We start from the raw sequence: 18,064 nt of genomic DNA, 5'->3' as shown, positions 1-18,064 counted from the left end.
ACCCATGTTTCCTTGTAAGTGGACTATCTAGCAATGATTTATAGGTTCTTTGGCAGTATTTAGTCTAACATTCCTATGAGCAACCACTAGGAAAAATAACCTAACTTCTTGGACTGAACTTTTTGATTTTTTCATGCTCATTAATTAACAGCAGTGTGTGCTATAAAATTAGTACAGCTGGAACCCAAGACGCTTTCTGGCCTGTTTGGAGGTACTGAATGTGCACTGGTGACGTGAAAGCTGCTCAGCAGCTCCCAGCCTAAGGCCACCGAAAAAGGCTGTGGCTTTGTCCTCTGACTGTTTATGAAGCCACCCTGGATACACTGTACAAAACATTTTGTGCTTTTTCTGGCTCACAATGGCTTTGCTTTTCTTTTCTGGCACTTGGCAACTATCAAAGCCTGTATTCCGAGTAGTTATTAATTCCTACAAAGTGTTTTAATGATGGTGTATACACACTGCAGGTGATCGCAACGGCACAAAGCATTCTGCGTAACAGACTGCTGTAGTCTTTTACGTTTTAAAATGATTAAGGTCTTCTCCAAAGTAGGAAAATACTGCACCGTGACCAAAATGGTGGTATTTTGCGGCCAGACTGGGACTGATATTTAGGTTAGGGAGTACTGCCGTAGCCTTGGGGACTCCATTAACTCCTGATGACAAGGACTTACTGAGCAACATCATACTGACTATCAACCAAGAGATTCACCAAATGCAGCCCCGGCACTAAAAAGCAACCCAGATGAATCCCTCTTAAGCAGCATTAGAGGTATTCTCTTCTTAACTCATGCCTGTAAAACCAGCTTTGCTCAGTCAGCAGCACCGAGACAGTAAGCCATGTATCTCTTACCCATCATACTAACCTGGCTATCCAGTCCAAGCAACAGAAGCATAATAAAAAAAAGGATTGCCCAAAAGGTGGGCAGTGGCATCATGGACACAGCTTTTGGGTAGGCAATGAAGGCCAGGCCTGGACCTAGAGAAAGAGAAAATAGGAAAGGGGGAAGGGAAGAGAAATAGTAAGTACCAGCTCTTCGGTAAAGGCAGCCACACTCAAATGCAGGAATGCCTGGTTCCGTTCAGATAAATCCAAACGCGGCTGGAAATACCAGAAGTGAAAGTTTGGCTCTTTTATCTGAAATCGAAGCACGCAGGACTACAGCAGAAACCACAGGCAAACCCCGAGGCCATTGCTAACAGATCGCCAGTTTTAACATCTGTCTCAAACATGCCAATAATGGAGGTGGTCCTACACCTGCCCTGCTGGGACACAGGACAGTACCGGGGCCGGGGGGAGAAGGGGTGACCCAGGGGAATGGCAGAATCCCACTGCTAGCCCACATGGTCACGATGAAGATGATGATGATGAAACTCTTTTGCATGCAGGGAAGGGACTCTGCTCCAAACATTCCCTGGGATCTTTGCTAATGCAACCACTGCCTCCCTCTGTATGCAACCTCCAAACCCAGCATGGCTTTTCTAGAGCGGGGTTTGCCCTCCAGGAGTCTGCTCCTTTGCTTCTGCAAATCCTCACTGCTGCGCTGAAGTGATCAGGCTACTCCTAGTTATATCAGCTGTGGGCCCTGAAAAAAATGCTTCCTGCTGTTAGGAATTGCCGGTGTGTAAAATCACTCTGTGTAAAATCACTTCCCCACGCTGGCACATCACCTGTCCCTATCCGGCCAGCCTGGGCAGACCTGCCACGGTGACGCTAATATGACCAACATCAGCCCCAACTGCAGGGTGGATTGCGACAGTCTGGGAGCACCAGCGGGGCTGGGACTAGAGCCTGGCTTCTCTGTTCTGGAAACCAAAGCCTTGTTTGCAAGGGCTCATCGCTAGATTGGGTCTCGTCTGCGCCGTGGACCAGACGGCATCTCACTCATACCCACACACCGAGCATACGTGCAGTGCTCTCGCATGCTGATCTCCAAAGGCGCTCTCACCTGGAGCCAGGTGCTATCAGCTATTGCTTACGAGAGCTTTTGTTGAGAGAGAAAGAGCCCTCTCCAAGTGGGAGACAGGAACACTGGCAATCTGGCATTTATGGCAGGCTCTCAAAGTGGCCGTAGAAATTTTGTGAAGCCGACAAAAAAATTCTGAGGGCAGATTTAAATTCAGATTAAACCTGGGAATGCCTGGCTCATCTGCTTGTTTGTTTTAAGGAACCTCAAACCCCAGCATTTTCCAGGATTTCCAGTGGATTCAAGTAATTTTTAATAGGAAAAAGAATTTTTTTAAACTGCTGCAGTGCAGGGACAGAAATCTTATCTCTGATCTGTATAGAAAAATCTCTAACACTGCTCTTCCTACCTCCCACTTTTCCTTTCCAACAAGGAAGATGGAAAAAGAAGCAAGAGAAAGAGGTAAAAAAAAGATGACTTTTTTCAAACTAAAGAAAACTTTAAGTCACTGAAAATATTTGAACAGAAATAAATACAAATTAGCCAACAATCGAGCAACTAATTTTATTTAAAATTAAACACAACTAAGATTTTATATGACAGAAGATACCAAAAAATTGGTGAATGTCTCAAATTTTGGGGGGGCCTTGCTTTTTGCCCCCTAATTCAGCAGATATAGTAGATCCTCCCTGAGGGAGAACTGCTACCAGATGGCATTTGCAGCTGATCTGTGCAATTGATGAGACAGATGTGAAACTGCACTCCTCAAAACTCGCTGCAATTCTGTATGCTTTGGCTAGTGAAGCTGTCCTTGCACTGTGATACAGTCTAATACCAAGTGCCCTAAGCCCTGCGCTAGCTTTGATTTTCCTTTGAAACTAAGTGTTGAAATACAAAGAGAAAAGTCCATGTGAAAGAAAATGTTCCTGGCATCCCCTCGAGTGAACATAAATAATCTAAAATCGTATTTAATTTGAAACTCTGAAGGGTGTTTTGCAAAAGTGAAGCACTTGTGGCTGCTATTAAGAGCTAATTAGGACTGCCACAATCCCAGCCCACTCGCTGGCCGTTTGCCGGCAAAGTGCTGCGGCACGGCTGGAGACGCGCCCCGGGAGCAGAGCGCTGCGGAGGCAGAGACCGGGCAGGCATTAGGAAGGCCAAGGCACTATAGTCGGGCCTGCTTAATCTGAATTTGTTTGCAACTGGATTTTAAAAATAGGCAGATCTTGTGCTGTTTTAACACTGCTATAAATTGCACTGGCGGTAATGCATTTCTTCCAGTCAGAGACGCAGCACAGATTAGCCAGGACTCACTATGGCTTTGTTGAGCCTCCACTGCTTTCCCCTCTCCCTTTAAAAGTATTTCCGAAAAAAATCAAGTGCTATTTATTACAGGTCTCCTTTCACTGGGAAGTCAAAGGGGTCTAATGTAACTGTTGTGTAAGCCTAAGCCAGTGAAGGCCGGCAGCAGCGACCAGCGCTTTAAGCGGGAGCCACCCCTCGCTGATGAGGGTGTCCCAGGAACATTGCACCAAGGCTGAATTTGGCACAGGTAAAAAATGTGGCCATGAGATTCTGCTGTCAGCAAACCTGTTGATGTTCCCCTGGCTTGCACGAGGGCAAACAAGGAAACAAATGGTGTCATGCATAGGGCAGGAGGGACTTAACTCGCTGGGCAGAGACACAGGGGGGAGCAGGAGGTCTTGGCCCCGTGGACAATGTCCTCTCCCTGGTGCTATGGCCAAGTGGCAGCGCCTCTGTTCACCTTTTTCCTGACCCAGGGGAGTGATTCTGACCTTGCGTCATAAGAAACCAAAAAAGGCAAGGCCGAAAAAGGAGGCTCAAGCGCCTGCTGAATGTCCCTGTGCTGAGAAGGCAGCAGCAGGGCAGCAGCGGGAGCCTCCCCCACGGCCCCGCACGGGTCCTGGGACGCTCATCCCAGGGGGACCAAGCGGTCTCCAGTGGCTCTGCACTTGATCTCTGCCAAGAAAGGCAGCGAGGAAACCCATGGGAAGCGGTCTGGATAATTTTGGTAATGTTTACTGTCATGTAAAAACGTCCCTTAGGATTTAGCCAAAGACCGGCCAGTGATGATGGGCAACCCACTGAGCAGTGAGACGGTTGCAATCTCTGGCCATTAGCGACTAGGGCTGAATTTAAATAAAGTAGAAAACCTGAAGGAATTGACAACAAAATGTACAAGAAACCAAAAACCAAGTTCAGAACCTAATCAGTGCCCTCGTTGTCCCTATAATAAGCTATAAAATCCCTCCTTTAAAAAAATGCTTTTTGTGCTGCTCATGAAAAAATACTATGTAAACACTAAGTCTGTCAGTTAATTTGTATTTAAACATTACTTAATAATCCAGCGTTACTATAAAATTGTTTAATTCTAAAAATGTCAAGCAACAGGAATATAGCTGCCTGTTTATCAGAGATTTAATAATAAAAATCAGAATAAATATCAACCAGATAAAAAACTAATGTGGAAATGCTTAAAAATGCTACTCTTGGAATTGATCCACCTACATACTAAAAAAAAAAGGGGCTATTTATGATTCATTCAATAGGATTATTCCCTTGCTTCCTGTTTTCAAACACAGCAATCAACCTCCGATCAAAATAAGCATTATGGCCAAGACTGTTAACTAATTACACTTGCGAGAGGTATGCCAATTGCAGCCACCCAAGAATCCAGCGGTGCCACCAGTGTCATTAGGTTTTCATTAGCCCTTGTGAAGTGAGAGATTTTTCTTAAAGGCTTAACTCCCAGAGCCATGTGATCAGAAGATATATTGACTTTTTCTTTTGAATAGCATGTTTGCAGAGGAAAGCTTTCAAATACTACGCAAGGTGAATTAAAATTGCTCAGAAAAATCAGAAAGAAATGCCAAAAGTGCACTCAGGTGAGATTGTTATTACTTGAATCTGATTAACTTTAAGCCTCATGGCTGTCGAGGCCTGACTCATTATTTTTGAATGGTAATTCCCATCTAATCTGTCTGTTCTACCTGAAAACACATGGTTACACCTGCCCTCACGGACAAGACATGCACGGAGGAAAAACTGTCATCTCTTTTGTCTGAGATACATTCACATGCTATGAGGATTTAGCCTTCTTCAGCTGCAAGTGCGTAGCTGAACGTTAATGGGAAGAACACTTCTGAAGTAAGGGAGGAACCTAAGCGTACACCCAGTTTCAAAATGGACTTCTCACAGTTCTGTCAACCTCACCCTGAAGCTACAGAGGACAAATGCAGGACTGCAACAACTAGAGTTCCTGTGGATGAAATGGTGCACAGAACCCAGGAGATGGAGTTCTCCAACTCTCTTGCCTTTCAGTGAGACTTGGGAATATATGTATGTCCCTTCCAGAGGCCAAGGTAATATTCCCACTGCAGCGCTCTGCTGTGAGCAAGCAAAACTAAGCTATGAAAAATACATAAACGCTGGCTATTTGCATTTGAATGAAAATAAAGGTAGTCTGAAAAGAAGGATGGAACAAATTTTTGAATCAATGACATTCTGGACCCTAGATAATGGAGTGGTTATCTTAACTCTAATCTCAACTCAAATGGATTAGCACACTCTAGGAAATGTGTTCGCTGCCCTGTTAATCAAGACAGAGTAAACAATACAACCCCAGCTAACCCTCTCTGCTCTAGATGAAAGCCCAAATCAACAACGTGCTTATTTTTCTGGAAATTATGGGAAATCTTGTTCTGTTTTTATTGCTTAGATGTTAGCTGATTGAGTCTGCAGAACTTTGCTCACACGCTAGGCGGCAGTGCCCACCACCACTGCCACCAATACCATCGTACCTGACTCTGCCACATCAGCAATGTTCACCCCTTGCTCTTGTGCCATGAAGCCCAGGACGGAAAAAATTGCGAAGCCAGACACAAAACTGGTACCACTGTTCAGGCATCCCAGCAGCAAACAGTCCCTAAGTCACACATATGTCATGGAGCAAGTTAATTAAAAAAAAATTAACCCATTGTCCCTACTTTATTTACATCATTTAGCTAAAAAACTAAACCCCCTTGGATGGAAACTTGCCTATAGCAGTTGTATTTGTACTTGTTGTAGCTCCCCAGGGAAGTCATTGCTCCTAAGCAGATTGCATATGAGAAGAAGATTTGTGTCCCTGCATCTATCCAGACCTAAAGGGAAAGACAGAGAGACTGTTATCACCAGCATCATTGCATTGCAACACTCAACGCAAACACACAGTTCAAACTATGCAAAATCAACAAAATAATTGCTTCCATTGAGGGTGATAGCTAAAGGATCAGGGAGAGAGGGAAAGACAACATCACATTTGCAAGTTTGGCTTTTATAGGGAAAAGAAAATGGTTAGAAAATTGTCAGAGCCTACAAGAACATCATCTCTCCAACAGTTCCCGTATCCCCTCCCCAGAGATGCTCAGTATTTCTAGTTTCTTAGTCATTCAGCTGATCCTTCCTGTTGGCGCAACAATAAACGTGTTTCAGTGCAATAGGAAATGCAGAAGTATTTATAACATTGCTCATGTCTGTTGTAACTCATTTCAGTTAGAATCAGCTGACAGAGTCACCAAACTGAGGATGTGAAAAGCTTGAGAAACAGGTTTGTGTATTTGGTTTGTTTATTTTTCTAGCTTTCTGGTTGGTTTTGTATCTGTTCAAATGCAAGATAAAAAGCCACAGGGGTGGGGGGAAAACAAGCAAAATACAATGCGCTTTACAAGATATGTATCTGATCTCGGTCTCATGATTCTTTCTCCTGATAACATTAAAAAAACATATACAGAGTGAAGTAACAGTACACTATCAACTTCTAAGTTAGTAAATACGTAGCAAGTTATCAAAGTGCATCCATTGAATCCCATCTGTTCCCTTCTTTCTGCTAATGTAAGTCTGCTAACGCCAGTGGAAACCACCAAGGAGTCTGAGTAAGTGAGAATGAAGACTGTAGACCATTACCTCCTCCCTCCCACCATCGCTTCCCAGCACCTTGCTGACTGGTGTCTCGCTGGAGATGCTGCTTTTGCTAGGCCGTGGGAGGGGGCCTGCCAGCTCACATGAATCTCTTCTGCATTACTGGCTGATGCTCTGGGCTTAGGGCTAATAGCAGATCATAAAAATGATAGAGTCCCATAAAAGAAGATTCATTCATATAATATAATGTCTCCTGTGGAGAGGGTGTCTTGTATAGAGAGGGCAAGACTAGAGAATGAACCAGATTTCCACAATGTTTCTCTCGATTACTTTTCCTACTTCAGTTATTAGCTATCATTGGAGATTTATTTTGACCAACTACTCACTAGAAAGAAACAGCAAAGACAGATGTTATTCCCTCTCACTGTGACCAACATTTTGTTATTTTCAAAGATCCCTTGGGTTTTTTGGGGGGGAGGGTATTGCATTTTTTTTGCATTTCTCATGTGATCACTATTGGCTGAAATGATGCTGGTCTGCTCAAGTATCACATATTTGCACTCCGTGAGCACAGACAGGAATCTTTATCTAATCACAGCCTATACAGAAAGAGTAAGCCTAGCTCCACCAGCCAGGGCTAAGCGAACAGTAGTTCCTGTGCCTCAGAAAGCATTCTTCTCCACCTTGGCACAGGTTTTCATTCTTCTGTTAATTCATTCACCTCTTTCCCAATCTCCTCCTACCAAGCAGTGGGAGCTTAGTGACACTGGTACTCACAGTTGTCGTTTGTTGTTCCATCTGTGAAGCTCACGTGTCTCTCCTTTGAAACTAAAGACTATCCTCATTAAAAAAATGCATCTCCCTTACCTTACCAACAAGAAAGCTGAGATTGTATAACGGGACAGAGTCTACAGCCTCAGAGTCCTTTGACACAAAAAAAATACACACGCATACACACACATACATACACATGGAAAGATGCATTAACACATATAACTGTGACCTTCTCAAGCAGATCTCTGGAAAATATAACCCAGCATTAATGTTCATGCTATATTTGGACCTCTAAAGACCGTGGGGAAAAAAAAAAATCTATTGCCATTACATCACCACCATCACCCTCCACCATCCCCCTTTGCGTAGGAAATTGTCCCGCTCCCCACTCCTGGTTCTGTACCTGTGGGTCAGCTAACCGTGAGATATCAGGATAAAGATAAAACTTGATGCCTTCTGCAGCTCCAGGCAGGGTCACACCACGGATGAGCAGAACAAGGAGCATAATGAATGGGAACGTGGCAGTGATGTACACTACCTGGAAATTTAAAAAAAAAAAAAAAAAAAAAAAGGTATGTTTAGTCTGTGGCAGTCAACGCTACACCTCCAGAATCAAGAGGGATCTAAAGACGGGAATTCAAAGCCCCCTCATACCTAAAAAGGACCTGACCTGAGTTTCTGTGTCTATTTTTAGTTTCATGATCTTTACCACCTTATTGCTTTAGGCCTGGAGGCAATGCAGGTTCATTAATCCCTCCAGAGCCCCCCAGGCAGCGGTCACGTCACTCAGAACACGCAGGATCTTATACAACTCATGACTTTCGTTAGAAATTCTGCCTTTGCCCTGTTTGTTCTCCTCACGTGACAAGTGCACCTTCGCCAGGGAAGCTGAAGAGATTCCCTTGCCGAGGGCGCCTAAACCATTACCTCATTCTTTATTTGAATTTAAAAACTGCAAACTGTTTTGCAAGCTCTGCTGCTACCTCTAACTTTGCTGTGCAGCCTTGCTACTGCTCCTACAGGCAATTTCACGAGGCACTTCTTTCAGAGATGAAGGTAATTTGGTCCATGCTCCTGCGGCTCCCTTCCCATCGCCTTGAACGCATGAAGCCCTCCAGGTTGGCATCAGCCTCAACAGTGGTAATTTCCAGTCTCATAACTTCGTTCTTGCCCTCGCTGCCTATTCAGCAACATCATTATTGGAAACTAAGGCTCTATTCAACCAGTTTTGAGAATATGTCTTCATTATCTTTAACCTCTATTCCCAGTCTCTTTGAATAACAGCCTACTTCTTCTCTTCTTGTGATTTTCTCATTCATTCGATGAAAAAGCCCTTTGCTTTAATCTCCAGAGCGAGGGTTAATTGAGCTTGCATTTGGACAGTTCTATCTTTAGACCCACACTTTTTGACGTCTACCATTTTGTTTTCTTTGCTCATCAGTGCTTTCTCTCATTTTTTATATAACCGCTGTGTTACAGTCAAGAATCACTACTGTCCAAGAAAGGGCGTTTTTCATGGAGTCAGATGATACCCCCAGGTAATTACAGTTTGCTACCATGAGTTTTTGTTTTCCAGGATTTGTTTAACTACAGCGAAGCTCCCGGGAGACACCATTTGTCTTCTTAAGTGTGTCCTCTGAGAATAATGAGCAGAACTCAAAGCCTGCATTGCCATAATAATTCATGGAGCTGGACTGATTTCATAAAACGAAAGGAAACCTTTTCATACACGTCCTTTTTAATTCTCTCCTTAAATTTTCTGTATATTTTCCATGGACAGTATATATTTCACATTAGCCGGCTTTCACCAAAACTTGAAGAACAAAAGGCGGGTTTCTGTGCTTTCTAATTTTTTTTTAATATAAGCCAGGCTTATGAAAAATCAAACTTTTCTTACAAGAAAGATATTCCTGGACTTGCAGGAACTAAGTAAACACCACTCACAAAGCGGCCTTTGCGCTGCAGGTAAGGATTCTCTCGTAACGCTGGAGGAATTTTTAAGAGCAAGCACATTATCCAAAGCATAAGCACAACTATTATTTTTCTTCATGATTTCATGTTTATTTGTCCAATATGCTACTACGAGATTTAAAAACTATGTCTTTTTTTTTTTTTTTCCCCCTCTCTCGAAAGAGCCATTAACACGCTGGAAAGCAGGGAAGTGCTATAAACAACCAGCTACTAAAGTAAACTAGACTTCTCAAATAATTCTTAAGTCCTCCATTAGAGTTTACAGTTTACTTTTGTTTGACCCCAAAGTTAATGGAGTCAACCGGAGACTTTCCAATGGTTTTGTTGGGCTTTGGCTCCACACCCGCAGGAGCTCAGACGCTGCGGAGAGGAGGCAGCGAATTCCTACCAACCGCCTTGTCTTAGAAATGAGACCATTTTGCTGCATTTCCAGAAAACACAAATTTTTAGAGAACTGATTTTAACAGACCTGTTTTCAACCTGTTACCTTCACAGGGGCTTGAAATAGTGTACCATAGGGAGCTTGGAGAAATCTCACAGAGCTACTGTAACCTTTACCGAGCAGACACCAGGCTCACCAAAGGTACCGCAGAAATGTGCGCTTCCACTCGGCTACTGCGGGAGATTTACTGCCTTCACCTTTACTATAAAACTTACACAATCACCTCATCGGGTCACATCAATCAGAGGGAACGGAGAAGCAAACATTTTTGTCAATGTATGCTTTAGAGGTGTGGAAGCTGTTCTTTGGGGCAAAGCTGGCAGGAATGCAGGGTAAGGCACCAGCATGATTTTAATGAGGCTCCATGATAAATATCACAGGCAGCAAGACAGAAACGACAGTAAAGCAAGTCGTCTAGTCAACAGTGGAACTAATGAGGTCTGGTCTCCTACAGAGTTTCGTCTCCTGGATGATTCTGCAGCACGTAACAAGGTAAAACTGCTAAATGATGCTTTTTCTATGGCTGAGGCATTTGCAATTGCTCACTCCTCCTGACTTCTCTGGGAGCTGATAAAAGGTGGGTTCACATTGTGGCCTTTCTCTCAGGTGGGACGCTAACGGGGTCGCTCCCTTCCACCTCGGTGGCAAGAAATGTGTGGGAACTTAGTATCTTGGGACCTCTTAGATTTATCTGAAATGCTGCCTCAACCAACAGGTTTGAAAGCTAAGAGCCACACATACACAATGGCTTCAAAAGCCTCTTCTCATGAAACTAGGTTTAAAACCACAACTGTATGCAAGGAGCAAAAATATCATGCTTCATGTTGTTAAGTGATTGACCAAGATTTGCTGTAATTTGTTTCTTGCACTGGAGTAGGATGAGGTTCAGGAATGATTTAACTGTTATCCTTTAGAGAAAAACATGATTCTAAAGAGCACACGATGAGACCAAAACCACAAAATATCCAGGATCTCTGTTAAGGAGAGTCCTTCTAAACGAGCACCTAGAGTTTAGTCTCCTATGTCTGCACAGAGCTCTTCTTTAAGTGAGTGGCATTTCGAAAATGCTACGCATCCAGCAGTTTCCACTGACTTCAAACATCCCTACCACAGCTATGTTAACATCCACCCCGCTGCACTGAGAGTGAACTTGGCTGGTGTGAGAGCACGGACAGGGAGCTCAGAGCACCACACATCGCAAGCCTAAGACCTTCCATGCTCATGACACACATCAGCAGGACGCTCGTCCTCAGAGAGGCAAAGCGGTACTCGAACCGTGCTCGTCTCTGCATCTTGATGCCATTTCACTAATGGCTACTTGACTCACAGGCATTTTGGGCACTGGCAATGATTTTACGAAGTCAGCTGAATCTGAGGTCCCTCTTTTATTCAGTGCGAAAATACGTATTTTTCAAGGAAATGGTGAATATCTTTAAGAACAGCACTAGTATTTAGTATTCCTAACATCTGCTAACTGTGATGATTATACGAAAGGTAAAAGAGCACTTACTTTCCCAGTGGATTTGACTCCTTTCCAAATGCAGAAGAAACATATCACCCAGACGAGGAGAAGACACAGTGCTAGATCCCACTTGATAATACCAATATCTTCAATTCCCGATGACAAGCTCAGTACGTTCCGCCTGAATATTTGAAAGGAAACAAAAGAAGAGAGAGATGCAGGAGCTCAGCTGATGCAGGGTCTGGTTGTGATGTCTGAAAGTATACGACGGTGGGTAGGGCAGCAGATGCACGAGCAGATCCCTGTCCTTTGAACACTGCTTGCTAAGTCAGCACGGCTTATGTGAGCAAAGCTGAGCTTTGCAGCCCTACATCTTCCCCAGGTCTGTGGGACTCTTGTTCAACACATTGCACAGCATTTAATTTTGCTTTTAGTAGCCCGTGACCACCTCAGGATGAGATAACAAAGTATGCTCAAAGCACTGCGGCTTTCACATTTGCTCCCTTGAAGATGCAAGACCAGCTCAGCCTGGCATTGCCACGGACCCCGACCCTGAAGCCACGTGGCAGCATTGCACACGATGTCTCCATCACGGGCACTGGCGACTGGCCTGCATCCACGTGCTTCTCCTCCTTTTCAGTTCATTAGCGAGACTGCCGCAAGGAGGAAAGGGAAAAAGCAAAGCAGGAAACCATCGACGGCTCTGCAGGGCGAAGGCCGGAGCCATTATCCCTTCTCCCCCCGCGGCCCCCTGCACACAAACACTGCCCGGGCGCGCCGCCGTCCGCCCTCAGCACCGCCGCCACCAGGGTCTTGTTTAGCTAACTCCAGATATTTGGTAAACTTTATTCTGTCACTTAGGTTAATAAATAAAGAGAGATTCCTATCGTCAGCTGGGTCTTAAGGGAGCAACATCCAACCATCAAAATACTCTGTTCTTGAAGGGAAAAATTCATGAAGGCTTCTCTCTTTTGGTAATTGCCCTGGGTCACTGTTAGATACTGATCTAAAACTATTTTTTTTTACTTTTGTGCAATGTACGCCGTCCTCACACACTGGACAGACCCTGTCATACCTGATACTTACTTCATTTGTCAAATACGTATGAAAGAACAAACTGTTTCTTACTGTTCACTTAGCTAAAACCCCTCTGCAAATGAACCCACTAAACTCTGAAGAGTTTCTGCAAGGTTTTATAAATCAAGGAGAATTTTGACCTCAATCACAACAGAAATGCCTCGCCCTGAGACTAGAGAAATGACCTTGCTACCTAACAATTTGTTAATTAGATTTTATTTTCAGACAACTCTAAAAATCAGCCACTTTCCTTCACCTAAGTCGTGGAGAGTCGAGACCACAGCAGTCTGGGGCGCCGTACCAGGGTCAGGCCCGCACGCGTGGCTTTGCGTGCGGATCCAGTACAAGACAAACCACTGTGGTTTGTTTTTCCCCTGAATTAATTTAACTTTTTTTTTTTTTTTTTTTTGCTGCTACCAAGGAAATAATAGCGAATGAAGTCACCGATGGAAAAATTGCAATTAGTTTTTGGAAAAAAACCCTGGATTGACCAGTTTAATAGGACTCAAACCCTCGTCCATCTGTTTTTGTGTCTCTGTTTGCCAAATTCACTCGGATTACCTGTGTGAATGTGTTCTCACACCAAATGCTTTATTCCCTCTGAACGTGTGTGTATTTTGTTATGGAAAAGGACTAATGGCACCAGACAAGGTAAGTCTGCCCTAATCAGCACAGCTATTCAGCAGTTAGGAGAAACCCCTCGGTAATGAATATTTGGCATAAAGTTGAAGTCCTGGTTCACCTGAGCCTAAAGAAACCCGGGAAAAACCCGCTGTGCGTATACAAAAGAAGAAAATACATTTATAAGATGACAAACTTCAGCTGCAACCTTCTGTGGCTTTTTTAAAAATAAATGGCAATTTTCCAATCTAAGGGGCAGTTCATATTAAAAAGGCAACCTATAGAGTTAGCTCTCAAGAAGCCATGAATAATTAACTGTAAATGCGTTTTGGAGTAGGGAGCTCTATTAATGCATTCAGCTAAGGCTTCTTTGCTTTTTATTAGGGAACTAAAAGCAAATGGTCATCTCACCTGCAGTTTGCCCCAGCAATCCTTTCAAGTTTTTCTGGAGGGCAACCCAGTGGGTTACCGAGAGCCAGCTAAGTTACTTTTCTACGGTGAGGCAGCAAGCGCAGTAAGCGATGTGCCGGCTCACTCTGTCCTGGGTTATCTCGTCTCACAAAGACCGACTACCTCAAGGAATCCACTCAGAATTACCAGGGGAACCTCAGCATTAAAATTGTTTCATGAAATCTAACCCAACATATTTTTGCAGCAGAAGCACTCAACCTGCATTTGCGATATCCTGAAAATTCAAGTTGAGGAAGGAGCACGAGCCGGGCTATGCTGATAGCTCTTCAATTTTGTTACACAACCCACTGCTGCTTAGATTCAGCCAAGCCCACTCAACTAACTTCATGCCATTTATGCAAGAAGTTGTTACTAATTCTAATTTATAGTCTCGACGCTGTCATTAACTGTCACTCATATATAATCAATGGGACAACAGGCTGGGGCTGACTGTTCTAAACTTGAGTTCTTGAACCTTGTTCATACACTAGTATGTTCCAGTGATGTGCAATATGGAAATGTAATAGGAGCCGTAACTGGCTCTAGAACATAAACAAAAATAAAATGAGGAGAGTTATGCAATCCTTGAAGGATATTCCAGCTCGTTAATCAACTGAATGCAGACAGGACCTTTCGTACCAGGAAAGGCGAAGCACCCTTTCACGTTGGATGGACAAGAATAACTAACACTGAAGCAGTTGTACCAGAAGACTATTAGAAGGAGAATAGGAAACAATTTCTAAAACTCCCAAGTTTGCCCCCAAAGGCAGAGGCAGCTGCCCTAGATTTTGTTTAGTTTTTGTGTTGCTCCCTTCGGGATTACATGCCATTAGCATGTGATGGTCTTTCTTGGGATTTGGATGAATAAAGTCTGCTGATTACCAAATATTTATAAACACTTGGCCAGCACCAGACAATCAGAGGTTTTCTTCAACCATAATTACCCTGTAACACTTATCCCTTATGTATTAATGTGTGTGTAAGCCTTTAAGATTTTGGACTTTAAAATAAAATCTTCAGAAATAAGACCTGAAGCATGTGATACCAAGAGGTAAGTCTCCTGATAAAAAGCTAGATTTGCTTAACCCCCTTTTATTGCTGCTCGAGCAAGCATGTGATTTGCACAGAACATTAATTCAAACGAACTGAAATGTCAGGCTGTACTATACGTCCAGCCAGGCTAAGAAGGACACGTGTTATTCAACGCGAAGAGGTTAATGCATCAATGTGGTCAATTATATCTGGGCAGCGTTAGTTTTACGAAGCAATACCGATGAGGACACTACATAAATGTCCCACAATAAAAATGGCATTGGGTTTCAGAAACCAAACACTTGCAAACCCCTGAATTAAATCAGAATTAATTGTGCCACAAAGCAGATGGATGTCTTCAGTTGAAGACTATTTATTGACGTGTCCTCTCGATGCGGGTAGCTGGCTGCCTGGCAGCTGGCACTGTCTATGACGGCAAAGTACCTGAAAGTTCTTGAAATTATTTTTAATTTCGGAACTGTAAAGAATAATAGCATGGCTGGGGAAAAACTGGGAATACTAAATGCTTGCATCATGTTACTTTAATTACAATAGAGTTGCGTGATCTCTGTCCTTACTTTAAGACACCGATAGTTGTTTATGCAGACAGAACAGCTATTTTTAATACTTCTGTAAGCGCCATGAGTCCCGAAGGCAGCTTGGTCTGTTAAGGGCAGTTTCACTCATGATGAAACAGTGAGCTATGGGCAGTATGTCTGTATTAGTAGGACTACGGAGCCAAACTCCTCCCTAGCATGACTCCAGGGAAGAGTTCAGTTCACGATGTTTAAAACTGTTATTTGAGGACAAAAGTTAAAGGGGCTGCAAAAAGCGCAAGGAGAGTCACCTCCACGAGCGCTCATCGCTGAGCAACCTTTGCTCCCGCTGTGCTACAGAAACAGTAACAGGAAGATGGAGGGAAGGGGAAAGCGCTGTGAGGATCAAGGATGTGTCCTCCAGCCTCGGGCACCTCCAGCCTGACTACATCTGTTAGGCTGTGTCTACAGGAGGATTTGGTTCAGCTTGCAGGGGAGTTTTGAGGACAGAAACTTGGTTTCTTTTAGAGGAAACTTAACTAAAAGCTCCATCCCTAACGTGCTCCCATGGGGACATCGTTCCCCCAACCCATGGACAGGCTGCCCTGCCATAAGGCCCTTCACCGCACTACCTGCTGTGTCGTTACCCATGGAAAGCTCTGGTGTCCCCTGAGGTCCTGGGACCTTTCTTTTACAACCCATCTTGCAACTCCCAGCCCTATCTCCTTCTGCTATGGTATCTTCAGTCTCCTGAAGTGGACATGCCACCTGGGGCCCCAGGGAGACAACCTGGCCCATAACCTGTGCATTACAGGAGTAGAAGCTTCTGGAGCAGCAGGACAACCCCCTGGCCACATCAGGAGGCTGCTAAGCTCATGGCTGCCCCCAGGTACAAGAGGACCTGTGAGCAAAATTACTGCACAAAATTGAAGATGAACACAGTGCTTTTGAAGTCCTGGGAGAGTAACTCTATTTCAGGGGCAGCACTGTGGACCCATGCTTCTTAGGAAGGCCTTGAGGAGACCTTTGAACATCCTACCAAGCCAGCCACTCATTTGAATTCAAGGCCCTCAGTCCCAAAGTCATTGTGGGAGAGTCCAAAGGAGCGAGAGTTGCTTCCTCTTCTACTGCAACTTGCCTCTAAGTTCCCCTAAAATATCCAAAGGTACCATTTAACAAACCTTTTCCAACTCCCTCCATATTGACAAGGGAGGAAGTCACCTGGGAAAGTACCTGTCACTCAACATGGAACCGCAGTGCTCATGGCAGGATGAAAACGACGGCCCTTACAGCCCACACCCCGTCTCTCACACCAGGCACCGGTGCCTCCTGACAAACTGCTCATCCAAGATCCAATCTGCCCTTTGTATTTTGGCTCTTGTGTTACAAATTTTAGCACAGTTCATATGAGTATTTTTCTCTGAACCTAACGCATGCCAAATAGCTTTGGCATAAACATCATTCCTGCTGGGCCTATTGGCTGACACTTCTTTTTAAAAATAGAGAAGTAGGTACAAGTTGATTAGGGACCAAACTGGACATTAAACATGCTGAAAAAGCCAAGCTGGGTCAGAAACTAATTCTACTCTTAATTGACCATCTGAGCAAGCCAAGAAAAAAAAAAAAATTCTTCCTAAGCTATTTGTAGATCCTTTGGATTTAACTTTCCCTACAGGTGTCTTCCTCTGCTGCTATGTTTTGACGCCTACATAAACACACAGAGATCTGAGGTCATGCCTGTTCAGAAATCAGGTTATGCAATACAATTTAAAACTTGAAAAATAAGAGAGAAGTGGGAATAAGAAGCTTAGGCCTGATGAAATCCAGGCATCTGGCAAAACAGAGTCTCCTCAGAGACTGCAGAGAAAAATGGTGTAACAAAGATGACCTGAGAAACCTACAGACAGGACAACATTCACCACCTCTGTCAATTTTATTGGTGAGGTCAATGCCTTACTTCATCGTCAGACTGATAAGAGATGTGTTATAGCTTCACAAAGTGCACTGCAAATGCTAACAGCTGGGGAAGAGGGAAAGGCAACCATAACAGGGGTGATTTGTCACTGTTCCCATTGTAAATCCATGCTATCAGGGCATCTGAAGTGACTTGTTTCTGTTCTCATGCTGCATTTAGAGAATCCCAACCAAGAAGGAAACAAGTTTTCTTCCAAACCAGAAATTACACTGGGTTTTTAGGGCTTCCTGTACGCTCTAGGATGAACGCAGTTATACATCTAATGCCTTCCTCCACCGCTCCCAGACTGACCAGTCTGTCTCAGGATGGGCGAGAACCAGTAGCAAACACCGGTCAAGCAACTGACATCCAGAGCAATTTTCTTTTCCTATCTATCTAACTTTCCCCACGAGGCTTCCATAAAATCTCAGGCCAGACCTCTGGCACCCCAAAGGCACCACGAAGAGGGGGCACTTACTCCCAAAACTCCGTGACAGGAGAGGTGAAGTTAGTGGCATTCAGAGATATCCAGAGCGTTTTGTTCTTCCTGAGGGTGTCTTCCACGCAGGTCGGCGTGTTCCACTTCTGGTGGCAGTGTGCCCACGGCAGGACGCTCTGGAATGACTGGAACAGGTAGTAGAGTCCCCAGGCCAGGATCACGATGTAGTACACGTTCAGAAGGGACACAATCACTATGGAAGCATAACCAATTCCTGGCAAGAAGGGGAGAGAAAAGAAATACACGCAGACGTGACAGCCGCTTCTTGCTAGGGCGCCTTGTGATCTCGTGGAGCTGGTGCTATTCCCGCTGTGTTGCGGACTTGTATCCCGCTCGACCACACTGCTGTTGGAAGCTCAACTCAACTCGATCAGCCATAAGCATAGACCTGCCATCATCTCTGACTAGCATGGGCACCCAAC

The 18,064-nt window shown here is 44.2% G+C and overlaps 1 protein-coding gene across 13 annotated transcripts in view; it reads right to left on the bottom strand.

The window, feature by feature from the left end:
• SLC6A6 (solute carrier family 6 member 6) overlaps positions 1-18,064 on the bottom strand; it is a 117,774-nt gene that overhangs the window by 12,262 nt on the left and 87,448 nt on the right. For all 13 annotated transcript variants that reach the window (XM_082321082.1, XM_082321085.1, XM_082321086.1 and 10 more), the window contains 6 exons: positions 17,622-17,856; positions 11,522-11,654; positions 8,002-8,136; positions 5,964-6,067; positions 5,726-5,850; positions 864-976 (listed from right to left, as the gene is read on the bottom strand). In XM_082321082.1, the coding sequence (XP_082177208.1) occupies positions 864-976; positions 5,726-5,850; positions 5,964-6,067; positions 8,002-8,136; positions 11,522-11,654; positions 17,622-17,856 (845 nt within the window). The remainder of the gene's footprint in view (positions 1-863; positions 977-5,725; positions 5,851-5,963; positions 6,068-8,001; positions 8,137-11,521; positions 11,655-17,621; positions 17,857-18,064) is intronic.

The sequence above is a fragment of the Platalea leucorodia genome (genome assembly GCF_965183815.1).
Source record: "Platalea leucorodia genome assembly, chromosome: 9".
In the NCBI taxonomy this organism is placed as follows: Eukaryota; Metazoa; Chordata; class Aves; order Pelecaniformes; family Threskiornithidae; genus Platalea; species Platalea leucorodia.
Note: the sequence above shows the minus strand (reverse complement) of the source record. Positions and strands in the feature narration are given on the sequence as shown.